Raw genomic sequence first — 19,353 nt, forward strand, 5'->3', positions numbered from 1 at the left:
CTGGAAAAAAAAAAAAACCTTGTCATTTTTTTTACATTACAGTTAAAATTGATATAATTTCTATTTCAGGCAAATGCAAAGTACATTTCCAGTGGTGACTTACATTAATTACTTTGGGAACAGAACTCTCTAAAAATCCAAATTATGCCTTACCAGACCCTAAAAAGAAAGCTTACAGTCTGAAGGATGTATTATATAACTTTCTATTGAGCTTCTGCTTAGAAGTTTATTGCGACACTGAGTCAGTTATAAAATCAGATAAAAATGCAAGACTATGTTAGATCGCGTAAGTTATGTTAGTTTCTAATAGCCAGTCAAGTTAGGAAGAATATGATAATTGTCATACAATATACAGAAATTAAGGTATTGTCTATTTTATAAGATGTAGTGAAAAGAGTTAGGTATGAGTTATAAAAGTAAATAAAAAAGTATGTGTTTCAGCTGTTTGTTTTTCTTCACTTTTTTATTTGTTTTTCATAAAAAAATGTTCAGTTTTACCTAAAGCGTTTGTTACCCCAAAACTTTATATTCCTGATATGTACAGTATCTCACAAAAATGAGTATACCCCCCACACTTTTGTTATTATTTTATTCTATCTTTTCATGTGACAACACTGAAGAAACGACACTTTGCTACAATGTAAAGTAGTGAGTGTACATCTTGTATAACAGTGTAAATTTGCTGTCCTCTCAAAATAACTCAACACACAGCCATTAATGTCTAAACTGCGGCAACAAAAGTGAGTACACCCCTAGGACACAATGTCCAAATTAGGCCCAATTAGCCATTTTCCCTCCCTGGTGTCATGTAACTCATTAGTGTTACAAGGTCTCAGGTGTGAATGGGGAGCAGGTGTGTTAAATTTGGTGTTATCGCTCTCACTCTCTCATACTGGTCACTGGAAGTTCAACATGGCACCTCATGGCAAAGAACTCTCAGAGGATCTGAAAAATGATTTGTTGCGCTACATAAAGATGGCCAAGGCTATAAGAAGATTGCCAAGACCCTGAAACTGAGCTGCAGCATGGTGGGCAAGACCATACAGCCATTTAACAGGACAGGTTACACTCAGAACAGGCCTTGCCATGGTCGACTAAAGAAGTTGAGTGCACGTGCTTAGCGTCATATCCAGAGGTTGTCTTTGGGAAATAGACGTATGAGTGCTGCCAGCATTGCTGCAGAGGTTGAAGGGGTGGGGGGTCAGCTTGTCAGTGCTCACACCATACCCCAGACACTGCATCAAAGTGGACTGCATAGCTGTCATCCCAGAAGGAAGCCTCTTCTAAAGATGATGCACAAGAAAGCCTGCAAACAGTTTGCTGAAGACAAGCAGACTAAGGACATGGATTACTGGAACCATGGCCTGTGGTCTGATGAAACCAAACTTATTTTCTTCAGATGGTGTCAAGCGTGTGTGGCGGCAACCAGGTGAGCATTACAAAGACAAGTGTGTCTTGCCTACAGTCAAGCATGGTGGTAGGAGTGTCATGGACTGGGGCTGCATGAGTGCTGCTGGCACTGGGAAACTACAGTTCATTGAGTGAACCATGAATGGCAACATGTACTGTGACATACTGAAGTAGAGCATGATCCCCTCCCTTCGGAGACTGGGCCTCAGAACAGTATTCCAACATAATAACGACCCCAAATACACCTCCAAGATGACCACTGCCTTGCTAAAGAAGCTGAGGGTAAAGGTGATGGACAGGTCAAGCATGTCTCCAGACCTAAACCCTACTGAGCATCTGTGGGGCATCCCCAGGTAAAGGAGCGCAAGGTCTCTAACATCCACCAGCTTTGTGATGTCGTCATGGAGGAGTGGAAGGACCTCTGGTGAACTCCATGCCCAAGAGGGTTAAGGCAGTGCTGGAAAATAATGGTGGCCACTAAAGATATTGACATTTTGGGCCCAAATTGGACATTTTTACTTAGGGGTGTACTCACTTTTGTTGCCAGCGGTTTAGACATTAATGGCTGTGTGTTCAGTTATTTTGAGGGGACAGCAAATTTACACTGTTATTTTTGTTAGCATTATTGTAGCAAAGTGTCATTTTTTCAGTGTTGTCACATGAAAAGATGTAATAAAATATTTACAAAAATGTGAGGGGTGTACTCACTTTTGTGAGATACTGTACCTGCTGTACCATGTACTTGTATGAGAAAATATCCTGTTCTTCTTGTATTGCTTTCTTTGTGTGAAATCCCTGGTGTCCCTGCCAGTCCTCTGCTTTCTTATTAAAAACTGACTACACTAGGCAGGGGGAGCACAGCGTGGTCGGTTCTCTAGCTGTGCTGGGAACTCTCCTGTACTCTCCTCCAATGATCAGACTTGTCCTGACATGCCCCCGCTGCACAGCCATTCACTGGGAAGCTCAGTGTGCTGCTGCTTCTCCTACCCTAGCTCTTATGCAGCTGAAAACAGTGGGAATGTGATCACTTATAACAAAAAGGGAAAAAAGGTATTTAAATTTGCATTTTTATATCTATACACAAATGTTTTGCCTTTCATTTCTATTTTAAACTGAATAAGTTGTTTTACAAGGTGATCGTTTACAATCACTTTAAGTATATAAATATAAGTAGAGTTGATATTTTTACATGATTTTTATATTTAATTACTGAAAGCCTCTTTTTGATGTTTAATTATTAAAAACCTCTATTGCATGAATTAGTATTTTATTTTTACCTCATTTGGCTGTGTTATCTGCTTCCCTTAAGTGACACCTATAGAACATAACAATTATCACCCGACAGGGAGGTAGAACAATCGGCACAATGCTCTTTGTTAATTAGCTATTTTGTCATAAAAATAACTTTCAAGCAAATCATTTTATTTTGGATGAGAACTTTCATATACAATTTGCTTGAATATCAGTGCCTTGGCTGTAAAATCAAAAGTGATAACATTTTTGTAGGAAAAATCGAAAGGTTAAATATTAGGAAGCCTGACTATACACGCACATGAACTTTAATGCCAGTCTTAGTCTGTAGGATTCAATATTGAGTTGGCCCACCCTTTGCAGCTAGAACAGCTTCAGGTCAGGCACCGATGTTGGACGAGAAGGCCTGGCTCGCAGTCTCCACTCAAATTAATCCCAAAGGTGTTATATGCGGTTGAGGTGCAGGCCAGTCAAGTTCCTCCACCCCAAACTCACTAATCCATGTCTTTATGAACCTTGCTTTGTGCACTGGTCCAAATCATTTGGTGGTAGTGGCGGGGGGGGGGATTATGGTGTGGGGTCGTTTTTCAGGGGTTGGGCTTGGCCCCCTAGTTCCAAGCTAAGGGAACTCTTAAGGCATCAGCATAGCAAGACATTTTCGACAATTTCATGCTCTCAACTTTGTGGGGACAGTTTGGGGATGGCCCTTTCTTGTTCCAATATAACTGTGCACCAGTGCACAAACAAGATCCATAAACACATGGATAAGTGAGTTTGGGGCGGAGAAACTTTACTGGCCTGCATAAAGCCCTGACCTTAACCCAGTACAACTTTGGGATGAATTAGAGCGGAGACTGCAAGCCAGGCCTTCTCGTCCAACGTCAGCGCCTGACCTCACAAATGTGCTTGTAGAAGAATGGTCAAACATTCCCATAGACACACTCCTAAACCTTGTGGACAGCTTTCCCTAGAAGAGTTGAGGCTGTTACAGCTGCAAAGGGTGGGCCAACTCAATATTGAACCCTACGGACTAAGACTTGGACGCCATTAAAGTTCATGTGCGTGTAAAGGCAGGTGTCCCAATACTTTTGATAATATAGTATATATATTATATGAGTAGGTACATCTAAATACATATATGTAATGTTCTCTGTGAGGGCAGAAGTCTCTAAACTCCATAATACATTACCATACCAAGTAGAAATTATCAGTACTGATTTATTGCTTCACTGACTCTCCTTCGCTAAATCTTAACTAAACATGCAGGGACATAATACATTCGGTAAAATCCTTTAATAACACAACTGATCCTTTGGAAATCCTCCTAATGCTGTAAAATATATACAAGAATTTGCTAAGTGTATTAAATCAACCCTTTAGCATGTAGGAACTGTTGGCAGTACAGTGTAATACAAGTCAGCAACTTTTATGCCGTCGTGCCATATAGATGTCATTACATTAACACTGCACTAACATGTGAATATTGGAAAACAAATTTCTACTACACAGACTGCTGCCATAAGTAAAATGAACACTCAGCATGAGGATTTCCATGTTATCCTTTGGTGTCTATTCACACCTGAGTGATGTGTCGCTTGAAGTGTGTTGCACCATGAGCATTTTTGAAGCAGAGTTGCGCATTTATGGTCCCTATAGACTGCAATGGGAGCTCCTAAAAAAATGCACATAATGCACCTTTTTCCCCCCAATTTCTTGCACCTCCTTTATATAGTTACTAGCTTTACTAAAATAAAAAAGCGCAAGAAATGTGTGCATAAATGCACATAAAAATGCTTAACAAAAGCTAGAAGAAGCTAAAGCGTAAACCTAGTCTGGGTGTTACATTTAAAGTTGGTTCCTCCCCTGGCTCACCTGACTGGTTGTTATATATGAACAGGCAGGAGGAACCGCAGTGGCTGGCAGGGGAGCAGAGAAGCACTAGATGTTCAACACATGGACTGGATAGGTACTGTATGTATAGCAGCCTTCTTGTTTTACAGGTGGGCTATTGAGTAAAAGTGTCCAACTCCAGCCAAAATTATTTTGTTTGACATGCTTACTGCTGTGTGTCCCCATTGTTGAGACTCTGCCCTGATAATGGTGGTGGGGATGGGGGGGAGGGGGGGGGGGTAGAACAAGAGATGTGATTGGAAAGCTCTTCAGTGAGAATGAAGACCAAAACATAAAAACAGAAACATTTTCAAGTAGAGAATGGGTAGAGTGTCTGCCAGGTTTGCACTGCTGTTGGACCTTCTTATCCTGGTAACCCTATTCCCCTCATTGTTTTGCACTGGTGTCACAGGGATTAAAAAAAAAAAAAAAAAAAAAGCAAAAAGAAATCCAAAATGTAAAAGTGTTTAAAGTTGTGCTTTAAATATCCTAATTGTATATCCTGTTATCCTTGAAGTCATACACAACACATACATGAAGCTTTTGTAGCAAGCCATTCCTCCATCCCATTAGCCGCAGCACATTGCTGTATCATGTTCATGGTAAAGTGCATGTTTTACTGCATGTTAGCGCAAATGTGTGAATGGGCCTTCAGTTATTCAGTGCATGGTGTTCCATTGAGGCAGCGCCAAACTTAAAGAAGTTGTAAAGGCAGAAGGTTTTTTTATCCTAATGCATTCTATGCATTAAGATAAAAAACCTTCTATGTGCAGCAGCCCCCTTCAGCCCCCCTGATACGTACCTGAGGTCCCTCTCTGTCCAGTGATGTCCACAAGTGTCTCAACTGTCCATGATTCTTCCTCCTGATTGGCTGAGACACAACAGCGGCATCATTGGCTGCCACTGCTGTCAATCAAAGTCAGCTAACCAATCAGGGGACAGATGGGGCAGGCCGGGTCAGGGCTCCGTGTCTGAATGGACACAGGGAGCTGTGACTCTGCTCGGATGCCCCCATAGCAAGCTGCTTGCTGTGGGGGCACTGAACAGGAGATAGGGGCCAGGATCATAGAAGAGGGATCCGAGACAAGGAGGATTCAGGCTGCTCTGTGCAAAACCACTACACAGAGGAGGTAAGTATAACATGTTTGTTATTTTTATAGGAAAAAAATGAGACACTACAATCACTTTAGGCTTAATTACACCATCAGCTTCAAACTGTTCTACAAAATTCATTGTCACATATAACTATAGGAAGGACTGTCACTTAGGAGAAAAACATATCAGAAATACAAAACATTGTTAATGATCAGTGAAAAAAGAGGCAAGGAAAGCAAAGATACACGGCTAGGAATTGTGTTGTTTATCATGTCCTGGCATAGACTAAAATGAGAGGCTTTAAAATGAGATAATTACAGCCAGACATTCTCTAAAAAGAGGCAAGAGGTTGATTTACTAAAGGTAAATAGGCTGCTCACTTTACAAGGGAAGGTGCACTCTGCAGCTCTACTGACTCTCATCATCCAATCACGTGCAAGCAAAAAAAGCTTCTTTTTTTTTTAAATTTCTGTGCACCTGATTGGGTATTCATTGTATGGTGGATTTGCACCATATTCACTAAGCTCTGGGGATAATTCCACTGCACAGTGTTACTGCTCTTGCAAAGTGAACGGCCTATTTGTCTTTAGAAAATCAACAATCCCCCCCCCCCCCCCCCCAAGTATATTGTGTCTGGATGCAGTTTAGTTGTATACATACTGCAGTGATGAGATACAGATACTGTCATGAAGACTTGTGGTGACTGACAGCTCCTATGGGATGAACTGTGTGTTCGCTTCGGAATCACAATAAACACCTGCCCTTATTTAACAGAACAGACAAGTGTATGTTGAATTAGATGGATAGGAAGGGGAAATATGGAACCAATTACTAAACTATGGAATGGGAGTGGAACTGCAATATGTCACTCCAGGATCCTTCATTTTCTGTAAAACAAAATCTTATCTTAAGTATTGAAGTTCAGACAAAACAAGAGCAGGTTTTGGGCATTTAAGCTGCACACATTGTTTTTGATGCTGTTCTTATAGACTGCAATCGAGTCTTTTCCCATGACTGATTTACAGATTCTGGTATGTATTATCACACAAGAGCTAAGTAAACATGATGAAAGTTTGATAAAATAACTAAAAAGTGCAGACTTTCCCTTTGATAGTAGAATCATTTAATATATAAAAGTAGAAATTCATCAACAAATATAGAGCTATTACATACATTATGTGACAAACACAATTATATATGAACAAAGTGCACTATTGCAAAAATATAAATTCCAACAATCCTAATAGTCAGTAAAAATCACAAAAGGTTTGTGCATTGCTGACACACTGTATTTCCCAGGCAAGTTCAAAAATTTCCACTGTGCAATCTTCACCCTGTAGTACACCAAACCGCTCACCTTCAATATAGGACCTCACATTTAAAATGAGGTCAAAAGTGCATGTGTCCCTTTAAGGGAAAAGAAGCAGGGGTCTAGTCTCCTCCACTCACTTCCAAGTATCACGCAGTTCTCATAAACATAGTTCCAGCATTAATGGTACACATGAAAACAAAAGTTTTCTCATAATGTTTATTAAATTAAATCAATAGGGTGCAATCCAATGATGTGCATGAGAGCCTCCGCTCTCCAGAGACTCTCCCTTTTCATTGGCTGAGTATCGCAGGAAGTAAGTCACTGGTGAGAGAAAGGGGGCTGGGCCTAGCCTCGGCTTTGTGTGTGAATGGACACACAAAGCAAATGCTTGGCATGGAGCTTGCTTGGGTTCCCCCATATCACTTTAAAAACACTTTAAAAAATCTCAGTACATAAAGTTATTTATATCTGGCCACAGAAAAGTAAATGAACGGCTCATTGTTCACTCACAATATCCAAAACTCCTAGCTAGCGAGATGACTCAGCCCCTTTTACACATATCGTCCAATCCCTGATTTCCTCAAAAAGGTTGTCCCCGTTTGTTGCCATAGAGATCTTTAAACAACTACCTACCACCTGATCTCCTCAAACCCGGAACTCAGCTGGCTAGGCATTAAACATAGATCTGTCGTTAATTGCAATAAACCTTAGGCAGAGTGGGGACCACTAGTACATAAAAAATAAGTACAATAACTTTTATTCACTAATTAAATATACCACTTCTAAAAGCACCATAAATATAATCTTAAACCCTAATCCACTGTTAAGAAACACATGGATTGGCAAAAAATAAATAAAAATTTGGAAAAAAAGAAACACATGCTAATTAACTAAGGGGAACAAGAGGGGCGCCAGTGTAGCGGTTAAAGGCCTCTATTTATTAAAACCACAATAAATTAGCAACTCACATTTGATGAGTAATAGCAAGCCTATAAATATACTCCAGGGCCAGACTCAGGGTTCCCCTTGGTGGAGATCATCAGTGTCCTATCGCGGATGGAGATGATCATGGCAGCCAAAGCTGTGGGAGGTGGTAGGTCGGGGGAAACCAACATGGAACGTAAATGGCGTCGGGCTGGAACCGACTTTTCCGGGGAAACATGATGCCGCCGATGGTGGGTGGTAACGTATTAAGAAACTTCATGTTTCTTCCTCAGACCTGATTGGATTGGCTACAAAGCAACTAGCAGGCTTTCGCAATCTCCATCACCTGGTCACCCTTTTTTATGCTTGCTTTTACTCATCAAATGTGATTTGCCAATTTATTATGGTTTTAATACATGGAGGTGTATAACCGGTACAATAAGTCTGGCGCCCCTCTTTTTCCCTTTGGTTCTTACAGAATTGCTTCACTTCAATGGTGCTGCCGCGGGTGTTGAGGTCCACCATTCACATACTTTTAAAGTGCCTATTTGCCCTTTTAAAACTCCTTATGGGCTTTACACTAGAAAGTCTTTTGCTTTAATAGCCCTCCAGTGCCATTTAAAGTTTATGCTAATGAACTAAAATATTTTTAAAATACACATATATGCAGCACTTAGAACACATTAAAAATACTCACTACTAATTAAAACCAAATAAAATATGCTTACAGTTATAAAAATATAAAACCATATATCAAAAATAACTGCAAAAAAACATATATGCATTATAACCGGGCCAAATTACAAGTCACTAATAAAGCAATTAAGATCAAAGCCTATATTGAGACCTCTGGGTGCCAGTACTTTGGTCTCAAAGATCCACCAAGATTCCTTGAGACTCAATCGCCTTATATAATCACCCCCTTTCCAGTGTGCTCTATTTTTTTCCACACTTCAAAATTTAAATCCAGTCCAGCCTTAATTATTAAGCCTCCTAAAATGTTGTGAGACACTATGCTTTTTTAAATTATTTATTTCTCTTCTTATGCAGATTTAATAGTTGCTTGGGTAGTACGCAGGTTGTAATTTTGTTATTAGCGTGATGAAATTTTGACCTCACATAAAAACTTAAGAAACTAAAAAAACTTTGAAATTGATTTCCATTATTTTAGAATTGCAAAATGGGTCCTGCCTGAGGCAGTAAGTGGAAGTCAAGGCAATATCATTTTTTCTCTGTAGCATATGTATACCCTAACCAGCATGTCGTACTTGTTACTTTATTGCTTTGCAGTCAGCAAACTCAGTTTTTCAGACAATAAATCTTGATCAGCAGTTCCTGTGAGTTTTCAGCAGTGATGCCACACCAAAATGGTCGCAATTCTACTGCTTCTGGAGGTGAATCCCTCCAGTGTCATCATTGCCTTTTCCCTTCTCACTCTATATAGACTGCTGACCAACACTAAAACACCCCCTCCCCCCCCCTTATGTCATGCCTTATAAATGTTCTGCATATCAAGTGTTTTCATAGCATCAGCTAAGTGTGTAGATCAGGGGCCTCCAAACTGTGGCCGGGGGAGACGGGGGGGGGGGGGGCTTGTGTCTCTCTTTGCTTGCCTAATCAGGCCTTTGGGACACTATTCCTCCCACTGATAAGAGGCACTATTCCTCCTATACCAACAATGGGGCATAATTCCTGTCACTGATACCAACAATAGGGCACTATTCCTACCACTGACCCCAACAATGGGACACTATTTCTCCCACTGACACCAACTGCAGGGAACTAATCTTCCCACTGCTTGCCTACTCAGGCCTTTGGGACACTATTCCTCCCGCTGATAAAAGGCACTATTCCTTCTATACCAACACTGGGGCATAATTCCTGTCACTGATACCAACAATAGGGCACTATTCCTACATCTGACCCCAACAATGGGGCACTATTTTTCCCACTGATACCAATGATGGGATACTATTTCTCCCACTGACACCAACTGCAGGGAACTAATCTTCCCACTGACACAATGGTGGGACACAGTTATTTCCCCAGATACCAACAATGGGGGCATTATTCCTCCCATGGACACCAATGATGGGGCGCTATTTCTTCCCTTAAAACCAAAAATGGGGTAATTTTCCTCCCACTAATGATGGGGCATTCTTTACTCCCATTGATGTCAGGGCATTTTCTACTCTCATTACTAGTCTGATGGTCCTTTGCCTAAAAAGTCCCGCACCTAGGGGAATTTTCGCTTTCTATATTATATTAGGGATGTTGGCAAATCTCCATCCAGACACCGCCGCCCGAGCATAATCTATATTTTCTACTCACACTGACCACATCCCAATCCCTCCAAAGTCCAAAGGACAGTAAAAGCCATATATTTAGAAAGTTTGCCGACCCCTGGTGTAGATAATAGAAAGCAGGGCAATCAAATCATGTGCGTGGATTTCAGAAGAAAAAAAAAACAAAACAAATCTTGCAATAGCAATATGTCTATTAAGTTATGTGTAATCCCCAGTGCCTTGACTTCCCTTTATATCTCTAACTGAAAGCTACTGCAGATCCGTTAAAGGGACTAATTAGTTTCAAGTCAATGAAAGGTTGACTTCACATGAAATCAGATATGATATAGTAAAAAAGATCAAATGAAGTCCACTTTGTTAGGAAGGCAGAAAAGATCCTAAGATTGTAAACTATGTTTTAAACTAGAGAGTTTTTCATCTCTAATGATTCTTATCCCCAGCCAGCATGCTTAATGAATCAGAAACTCAGATTTACTTCTACCTTCCTTACATGATTGATAAATAAAGTTGAGGGAGGGGATTTTCTTCTAAAGTTAAGCTTAAAAATTCCTTTTTCTAAGTGTTGATAGAGCCAAGAACATTACACCCTTCACTATACAAGTGAAATTTAAGTACTAATGCCACCAGCCTTGACACATTTAGGCCCCTTTCACACTATCCGTCCGTCGGACGGATTCCGTTTTTCTCAGCGGGGGATCGAGCCGCCGATCCCCCGCTGAGCAGCAGGAGGACAGCTGTGTCTCCGCACTGTGTGCGGAGACACAGCTGTCAGTTCCCCATGCATCTCTATGGGGGAAATCGGATGGGAACGGACCGTCGGTCCGTTCTCCTCCGATCCCATCCGATCCGATCCGCTGGACGGATGGAAAATAGGGTTTCCATTCGTCCAGATTTGACGGATCAGATCGGGTCAGATGTCAGCGGACATGTCTCCGCTGCCATCCGATGCCCCATAGGAATGCATGGGGGGACCGTTCAGATCCGCCAAAAAAAACTGACAGGCGGATCTGAACGGTCCGCCTGTGTGAAAGGGGCCTTAAAAGTGTTTCATGATAACATAAACAGCTGTGGATAAATGCAAATCACTGGGCAGCACAGTGGCTAAGTGGTTAGTACTTCCGCATAGCAGAACTAGGGTTGTTGGTGTATATCCCAGCCACGGCACTACCTATAGAGTTTGCATGTTCTCCTTGTGTCTGCATGGGTTTCTGTCAGATATTCCAGTTTCCTCCCACACTCCAAACACATGCTGATGGGTTGATTGTCTAAATTGGGCCTACTATGTGTATATATGCATGTGAGTTAGGGACCTTAGATTGTAAGCTGCTTGAGGGCAGGGGCGACTGATGTGAATGTACAATATATATGTAAAGTAATGCGTAAATTGATAGTGCTCTATAAGCACCTGTAATAAATAGACAGCAGGATAATCGCCCCAAAGAGCAATTGTGGAGATGAACTCTGCAGACATTATGTATGTTTACAAATTGTCCACTAGGGGCCAGTCTCCTACATGACACATTTTACTATGATTTATTAGATATGTGTACAGAAATTGTACACATTACATCTTGCAGAGGCATTCAAACTTTTGTGCAATCGATAGTAACCATTCAAAATGGGATTTTTCAAATGTAAATTTTAAAAAGGTAGCAACCATGTAATTGGCTGCAATACCTTTTTGAGCACAGAGCTATATATGATGCTCTATGCCATTATCAATCAATAAAGCTCAGGCTTGAAAGAATTAAAAAAAAAAAATAAAGCTCAGGCTTGCTTGCTTCCCCTCAAATATATACAGTATATATATATATATATATATATATATATATATATCTAGGACTGTACAATCAAGTGGCTGTCATTTGTCTCTAACTCTGCACCTCTGACAAACACTATTTCAATGTAGGAGGGCTTTGTACTGCAAGTCTATAGAGTAAAACAAACAAAGCAATCGCTCTTCTGTGAATGACACTAACAGACCTTCTTACTAACAGGAATACAAACAGGCAGCACTTGTACTTTTTTTTAATGTTCTGTCAGCGCTCAGCCTTTTCACCAAGAAGAATGCTTCCATGACAGACAGAATGAGGGAAACAGCTTAGCCCCAGGCATCAGCCAGCTCACATATATATATATATATATATATATATATATATATATATATATATATATATATATATATATATAAAAGCCCATAGACAGCTGAGACTAATAATGAGGTTTGGTGACCAGACCAGGTAAGATGTGAACCTAGGAATGGAGGCTTTATCCCACCCAAAGTGCTACAATGCCTCTGCATTCTGAAAAATAAAACAGTTTGTTTTTCCTCCACATCTCATCACTTTTTATTCATTTTATGCACCGTATAAGAAGTTAGTGGAGAGAGTTGTAGTCCTAAAGTGTTTCTTCTTTTTCAGTACCGTAATAAAATTGAAGTCAGCCAGCCTGGAATGGAATGGGATCCAAAGATTGGATTTACAATCTACTCACCTCATTACAGTCTCAGTGAAATTTTGCAATGTGTCACTACAGTCAAAGGGAAATCTTTCCGATCTATGTTCTGGAAACAAAACAAAGGTAAGAAGCAGAATCTCATGTTCAGAAAAAAGCATATGTTTAAAAAGCAGAAATAACTGTTGATACTACGAAATGGATGTCACCTTCCAAGTGACAAAGGCACCATATTTCTGGTATTCTCATATATTCAAATATTTCTGTTAATGTCATCTCTGATCTAAGAACAGAAGGGTGAACTGTTGACAGACACGTCTACAAAACTGTGTTGAGATCCTGGACTATCATTTCCTAATAAGCATTTTCATTCAGTGACAAAGTGCTGTCATATGTTGATACTAACCTCTGTCAAATTCATAGGTTTAAAGGATATCTATGGCTCCAGTGGTGAAAGGTTAGAAACTATATCAGACTTTTACTGCTGTCTATGTGCCCTCTAGGGGTTAATTCACTTTCTCTGCTTGTTCTGGTGACCACTGTCACCGGGACTAAAGTGATGAGAAATGTCAGTTGTCAACAGCATTTAGGTACAGGGGAAAGTTTTCCAGTGAGGACACCTATTCTGGTTCACCTTGGAGAGTTTTCTTCTCTCTTCCTGTTGTGTCCACAGGACAGGAAGTGAATAGAAATCTCCACAATAGTACACAGGTGGCATTAAACTGTACACAATCTAAAAAGAGTGTCAAACAAATGTCCAAGAGTCTAAAATTGTTTAATGATAACATTGGTTCATAGAAGGAACACACAAAACACCCAACATGTTTCAAGGGCCACACAAAAACCCCTTTCTTCAGTTAGGTTATGAAGAATATGACTATAGAGCACAATATAAAGGTTAGGTACAAAGTACAGAATGTGAATGACCACATCCATGGATAAAAATCATATTAAATAAAATATATCTAAAACCACGTGATGAATTGGAGCTTTTCCTAAAAAGAGGAGAAACCTAAAACAAATTGAGATATGGTAAAACCCATGAGATACAGTGCAGAATAAGTAGATACAAGTCTTAAAATAACTGTAATTTCACTAAATGTTTTTTTTTCAATTAATAACAGATGATTAGCAAAATTACAGTGAGTTCAGATTATGGAAATTAACTGCCAAACAAAACAAAAAAGCAACCAGTGGTAATGAACATTAAAGTGGTGGTAAACCGCAGTCATAAAATCTGAACAAAGCATTTATATGTGTAGTATTTACTTGTCTATCTCCAAAGTTCTAAGTGTGGTTTCCCACTGGTGCTCCGTTCCTCTGCAATCAGAATGACTCACTTCTAAGACATTTTCCCGACACACAAGTTACTTTTGTGACAGTGTAAGGAGCTCATAATACAGTTCTGCATGTTCCTTTGTTCCTGTGCAGTGTGTGAAGGAGGGGGGTGGGGGGGTCCCTTTTCTGAAATCAGCTCTCACACAGTGTAACTGCAGCTCTCAACCCCTCCTTTCTGCTCCTCGCACATAAAGAAGGATTTTATCACAAATCTGCACTTTTAAATGGCTGTAGAGAAGAGAAGACTGTAGATAAACAAGTAAAACGTATGTGGCAGGATTTGTTTCATCTCTGTGTATCACCAAAAGCTATACACTTCACTTGGTATATAAGAGTGTTTACAACCACTTTAAGTAACACATAAAAAATAAACACTAAACATAAAAGTTTAACATAAAATTATTAATAAGGCATTTTTTGGGCTTTTAAAATGTTACTAAACCCAGGATCCTGCATTCGCTATATCTAGTCTGCCACAGAACATGGAAATGCAAAAGTTTAGTACATATAAATTGCTAAATAGCTTTTCGCATCTGCAGTTAGAGCAGTCTTGCTCTAGTGGCTTCTATCAGAGTCTGGCAGAGTACTTGTTAAAGCTTGTAGGAGGAGTTTTTATGTTCTCCTGATTGTCCTATGAGGCTGCAGAACCCCTGACCCTTTGTCTAGACAGTGCTGATTGGCCCTGTGCTAATTACATCCACTCTCCCAAGAAAAAAAAAAACCTCTGAGCATGTGCAGCTTGCCCCCAAGGCTTTGTTCTATCAAGAGATGGTTTGGGGACTGTGGAAGAAGGGGAGGATCAGAAAAGACAGGATCAAACTGCCTTTTTACACAATGCAAAGGATTAACCCCTTATGCTTCACAGTAAGTATAACAAGCATGCTTTAGTGCACATACAGACTGATTTTACTGTTGTGCGACCTTTTGCCGCATTTCAGGCTTCAAACGTAAAGATATAAAACTGTAATTTTTTGTGAAGAATCAACAACAAGTGGGACACAATCATCAAGTGGAACGAAAATTATTGGATATTTCAAACTTTGTTAACAAGTAAAAACTGAAAAATTGGGCGTGCAAAATTATTCAGCCCCTTTACTTTCAGTGCAGCAAACTCTCTCCAGAAGTTCAGTGAGGATCTCTGAATGATCCAATGTTGACCTAAATGACTAATGATGATAAATAGAATCCACCTGTGTGTAATAAAGTCTCTGTATAAATGCACCTGCACTGTGATAGTCTCAGAGGTCCGTTTAAAGTGCAGAGAGCATCATGAAGAACAAGGAACACACCAGACAGGTCCGAGATACTGTTGTGGAGAAGTTTAAAGCCGGTTTCTGATACAAAAAGATTTCCCAAGCTTTAAACATCCCAATGAGCACTGTGCAAGCGATAATATTGAAATGAAGGAGTATGAGACCACTGCAAATCTACGAAGACCTGAACGTCCCTCTAAACTTTCAGCTCATACAAGGATAAGACTGATCGGAGATGCAGCCAAGAGGCCCATGATCACTCTGGATGAACTGCAGAGATCTACAGCTGAGGTGGGAGACTCTGTCCATAGGACAACAATCAGTCGTATACTGCACAAATCTGGCCTTTATGGAAGAGTGGCAAGAAGAAAGCCATTTCTTCAAGATATCCATAAAAAGTGTTGTTTAAAGTTTGCCACAAGCCACCTGGGAGACACACCAAACATGTGGAAGAAGGTGCTCTGGTCAGATGATACCAAAATCAAACTTTTTGGCAACAATGCAAAACGTTTTGCTTGGCGTAAAAGCAACACAGCTCATCACCCTGAACACACCATCCCCACTGTCAAACATGGTGGTGGCAGCATCATGGTTTGGGCCTGCTTTTCTTCAGAAGATGGTTAAAATTGATGGGAAGATTGATGGAGCCAAATACAGGACCATTCTGGAAGAAAACCTGATGGAGTCTGCAAAAAACCTGAGACTGGGGCGGAGATTTGTCTTCCAACAAGACAATGATCCAAAAAATAAAGCAAAATCTACAATGGAATGGTTCACAAATAAACATATCCAGGTGTTGAATGGCCAAGTCAAAGTCCATACCTGAATCCAAACGAGAATCTGTGGAAAGAACTGAAAACTGCTGTTCACAAACGCTCTCCATCCAACCTCACTGAGCTCGAGCTGTTTTGCAAGGAGGAATGGGCAACAATTTCAGTCTCTCGATGTGCAAAACTGATAGAGACATACCCCAAGCAACTTACAGCTGTAATCGCAGCAAAATGTGGCGCTACAGTAGTATTAGTATTAACTTAAGGGGGCTGAATAATTTTGCACGCCCAATTTTTCAGTTTTTTATTTGTTAAAAAAGTTTGAAATATCCAATAAATTTCGTTCCACTTCATGATTGTGTCCCACTTGTTGTTGATTCTTCACAAAAAATTACAGTATTATATCTTTATGTTTGAAGCCTGAAATGTGGCAAAAGGTCGAAAAGTTCAAGGGGGCCGAATACTTTCGCAAGGCACTGTATATATATATATATATATATATATATATATCTATCTATGTATAAAAGAAAAGATGGACTAACGTAAATTTACTATATATAGATGATTTTTACACTGTTTTCAGAAATTTTTTTCTGCACTATAATTTGAATGCATTTTATTGGAGGAGCGTGCTGCACTTTTTTTGTTACTAAATTCAAAATATATATATATATATATATATATATATATATATATATATTTTGTTTTTTTGCAGGTTCTGGGTAAATAAAATATTGCCCGATGAATATAGTGTATAAAATAGAGGATGTGTCCAGAAGTTTAATAAAATACGAAGGCCTGCTAAAATAATAACAGAATAATAATTTGTGCAAAACTGCACAAAACAAACTTGAGCATCAAATGTTGGAGCATTTCCCAGCTCCTATTTGGTTTTCAGAAACTGTTTTTGTTATGAGCTCAATTTCTTTAACTGACTAAGATTTCGAGAAAGTCTCTAATGTGTACATTTATGTTATCTACATTGCATCTACATTAGATAAAATGAATCTCAGTTCTCAGGTCTGCATGCACTTTATACACAATGTTTGATATACGATGAATAGTTATATATATTGCATTTATGCAATGTTATTGCTGGTCATTCATAGTTGATGCTTTGTACGATGTGTGTTTTATGCTCAATGTTGCATGTTCAGTGACCTAAAGTTTATTTGGGTTAAATGGATTAAAAAAGTACCCAGCCTTGGGTCCAATATCTGGTTCTTCCCCTTGGTGAGCTAAAACATGTCACGTGCTTGTAAAGTATAACACACCCTGTATTGTCTTAGTAATTGTAAACTTAGCTGATACATCACATTTTCTGTAGCATTATGCCACATCAAATACATCAACATTTGTTCAGAGAGTGAACAAGAGCCAATTATCATGTTTCATTGGCCGAGCTCCTAGTAAAATGAATGACAAGTGAGGAAATTGAGAGTAAACTTGATACTAATAACTAAATCCCAAGGATTTAGCATTTCATTAACTTAATACAGCACATAAATAAGTCACTTTGTATGAGTGGTTCTTGCCTAGCTTGGTCCTTGAGGATCCTTCTGTTCTCAGATACTTTTTAACTGTAGCTGTTACTGTCATTAACTTGTTGCCAGAACTTCCTCAACATGAAAACAATTTAGCTAATTCTAGAGGTCTGGAACAAGGTGCAAAGTAACCATCATCTTAGATTTGTTTTCTCCCACTGCTATATAATAAAAAATATGTTTAAAAAAAAAAAAACTAAAACAAGACAAATTAAATTTTGTAAGTCATAGCTAAATGAAAGTCAATCAATACTGCCCTTCTCACTAGTCTGATTTGTGTTTTGGTTTGACATTCAACTTCCTTATCCATTGGCAACAACCACTTGAGTGACTCTAATCTACACTTCTGTATCCTATCTTGACTACTGACAGTTCCCCATGCTCAGTGTTTTATCTCTTTTGGTATTTAGTGAACTGCATGACTATACCTTAAACTGCTCTTCCCCTATTGCTCCAAGCATGGAGAATGGGAAATGATCGACTAACCTAGATAATATATTCAAGCACAAAATCCCTGGTCACCTAGGTACTGAAACACGCACAAGTGAAAGGTAAATGCTACAGATGTAGTAGCTGCAACAGTAGACTTAGGCTGGCCATACATGTTCAATCCTCTTTTACAATTTTCCTTTAGATTTACCAAAAACCATATAATATGAGGTCAAGGTTAAACAACGTTCAATTTTATCCAGTTAGGCAGGCCGTTACACTACATAGTTTAGGGTAAATCTGAAGGAAAATTGTGCAAGGCAATTGAACATGTATGGCCAGCCTGTGCCTGAATTGTGGAACAACTTAAGACAACATTACAGATATACAATGGGAAATGTAAAAGTATATATTTTTTTAAACAACTTTACGACCGCCCACCGCAGATATACTGCGGCAGGCAGCCACTCCTGGGCAAAGCGATGTAGGTCTACGTTGCTCGCTCTCAGGAGGCTAGGGGGTGAGCGCGCACCACCGGCGGCGTGCTCCCGCCCCCACTCATCAGCGGGGAAGCCGATACATGTGTCAGGTGGCTCTGATTGCCGCCTGACACCTCCGATTGTTCCCCGCAGAGAGAGAAGAACGTTCAGCTGTTGTTAACACAGCTGGCTGTTATTCTCCCTGCAATGATCATAGAGCCCGTGTGATCCTTCTATATAGGATCACATGTCTCTATGGTTATTTCAGAAGCCCCCCCCCCCACAGTTAGAATCACTCCCCTAGGTGCACATTTAACCCCTTGATCACCCATAATGTTAACCCCTTCCCTGCCAGTGGTATTATTACAGTAACAGTGCATATTATTAGCACTGATTACTATAGTAATGTCACTGGTCCCCCCAAAAGTGTCAAAAACATCAGTCAGGGGTCCGATCTGTCTGCCGCAATGTCGCAGTCTCGCAAAAAAACACAGATTGCTGCCATTACTAGTAAAAAATTAAAAAAAAAACAATAAAAATGACATAAATCTTTCCCGTAGTTAGTAGACGCTATAACTTTGCCGCAAACCAATCAAAATACGCTTATTGCGAATTTTTTTACCAAAAATATGTAGCAGAAACAAATTGGCCTAAAATGTTAAAAAACATTTTTTTTTTTATTTATTTTTTTTTTGAGAATGTAATATAGCAGAATGTGAAAAATATTGTTTTTTTTTTTTTCAAACTTGTCGCACTTTTATGTTTATAGCGCAAAAAATAAAAATCGCACAGGTGATCAAATACCACCAACAGAAAGCACCATTTGTGGGGAAAAAAGGACATCAATTTTATTTGGGTACGACCGCACAATTTTCCGTTAAAGTAACACAGCGCCGAA

General features: G+C 39.6%; 1 protein-coding gene across 1 annotated transcript in view; it reads left to right on the forward strand.

The window, feature by feature from the left end:
• The window catches only part of LOC309560294 (vascular endothelial growth factor receptor kdr-like), a 269,627-nt gene that overhangs the window by 92,785 nt on the left and 157,489 nt on the right, over positions 1-19,353 (forward strand). Inside the window, exon 5 of the mRNA XM_082263898.1 lies at positions 12,609-12,768. Coding sequence (XP_082120024.1) covers positions 12,609-12,768 — 160 coding nt within the window. The remainder of the gene's footprint in view (positions 1-12,608; positions 12,769-19,353) is intronic.

The sequence above is a fragment of the Pelophylax lessonae genome, assembly GCF_965119305.1.
Source record: "Pelophylax lessonae genome assembly, chromosome: 7".
In the NCBI taxonomy this organism is placed as follows: Eukaryota; Metazoa; Chordata; class Amphibia; order Anura; family Ranidae; genus Pelophylax; species Pelophylax lessonae.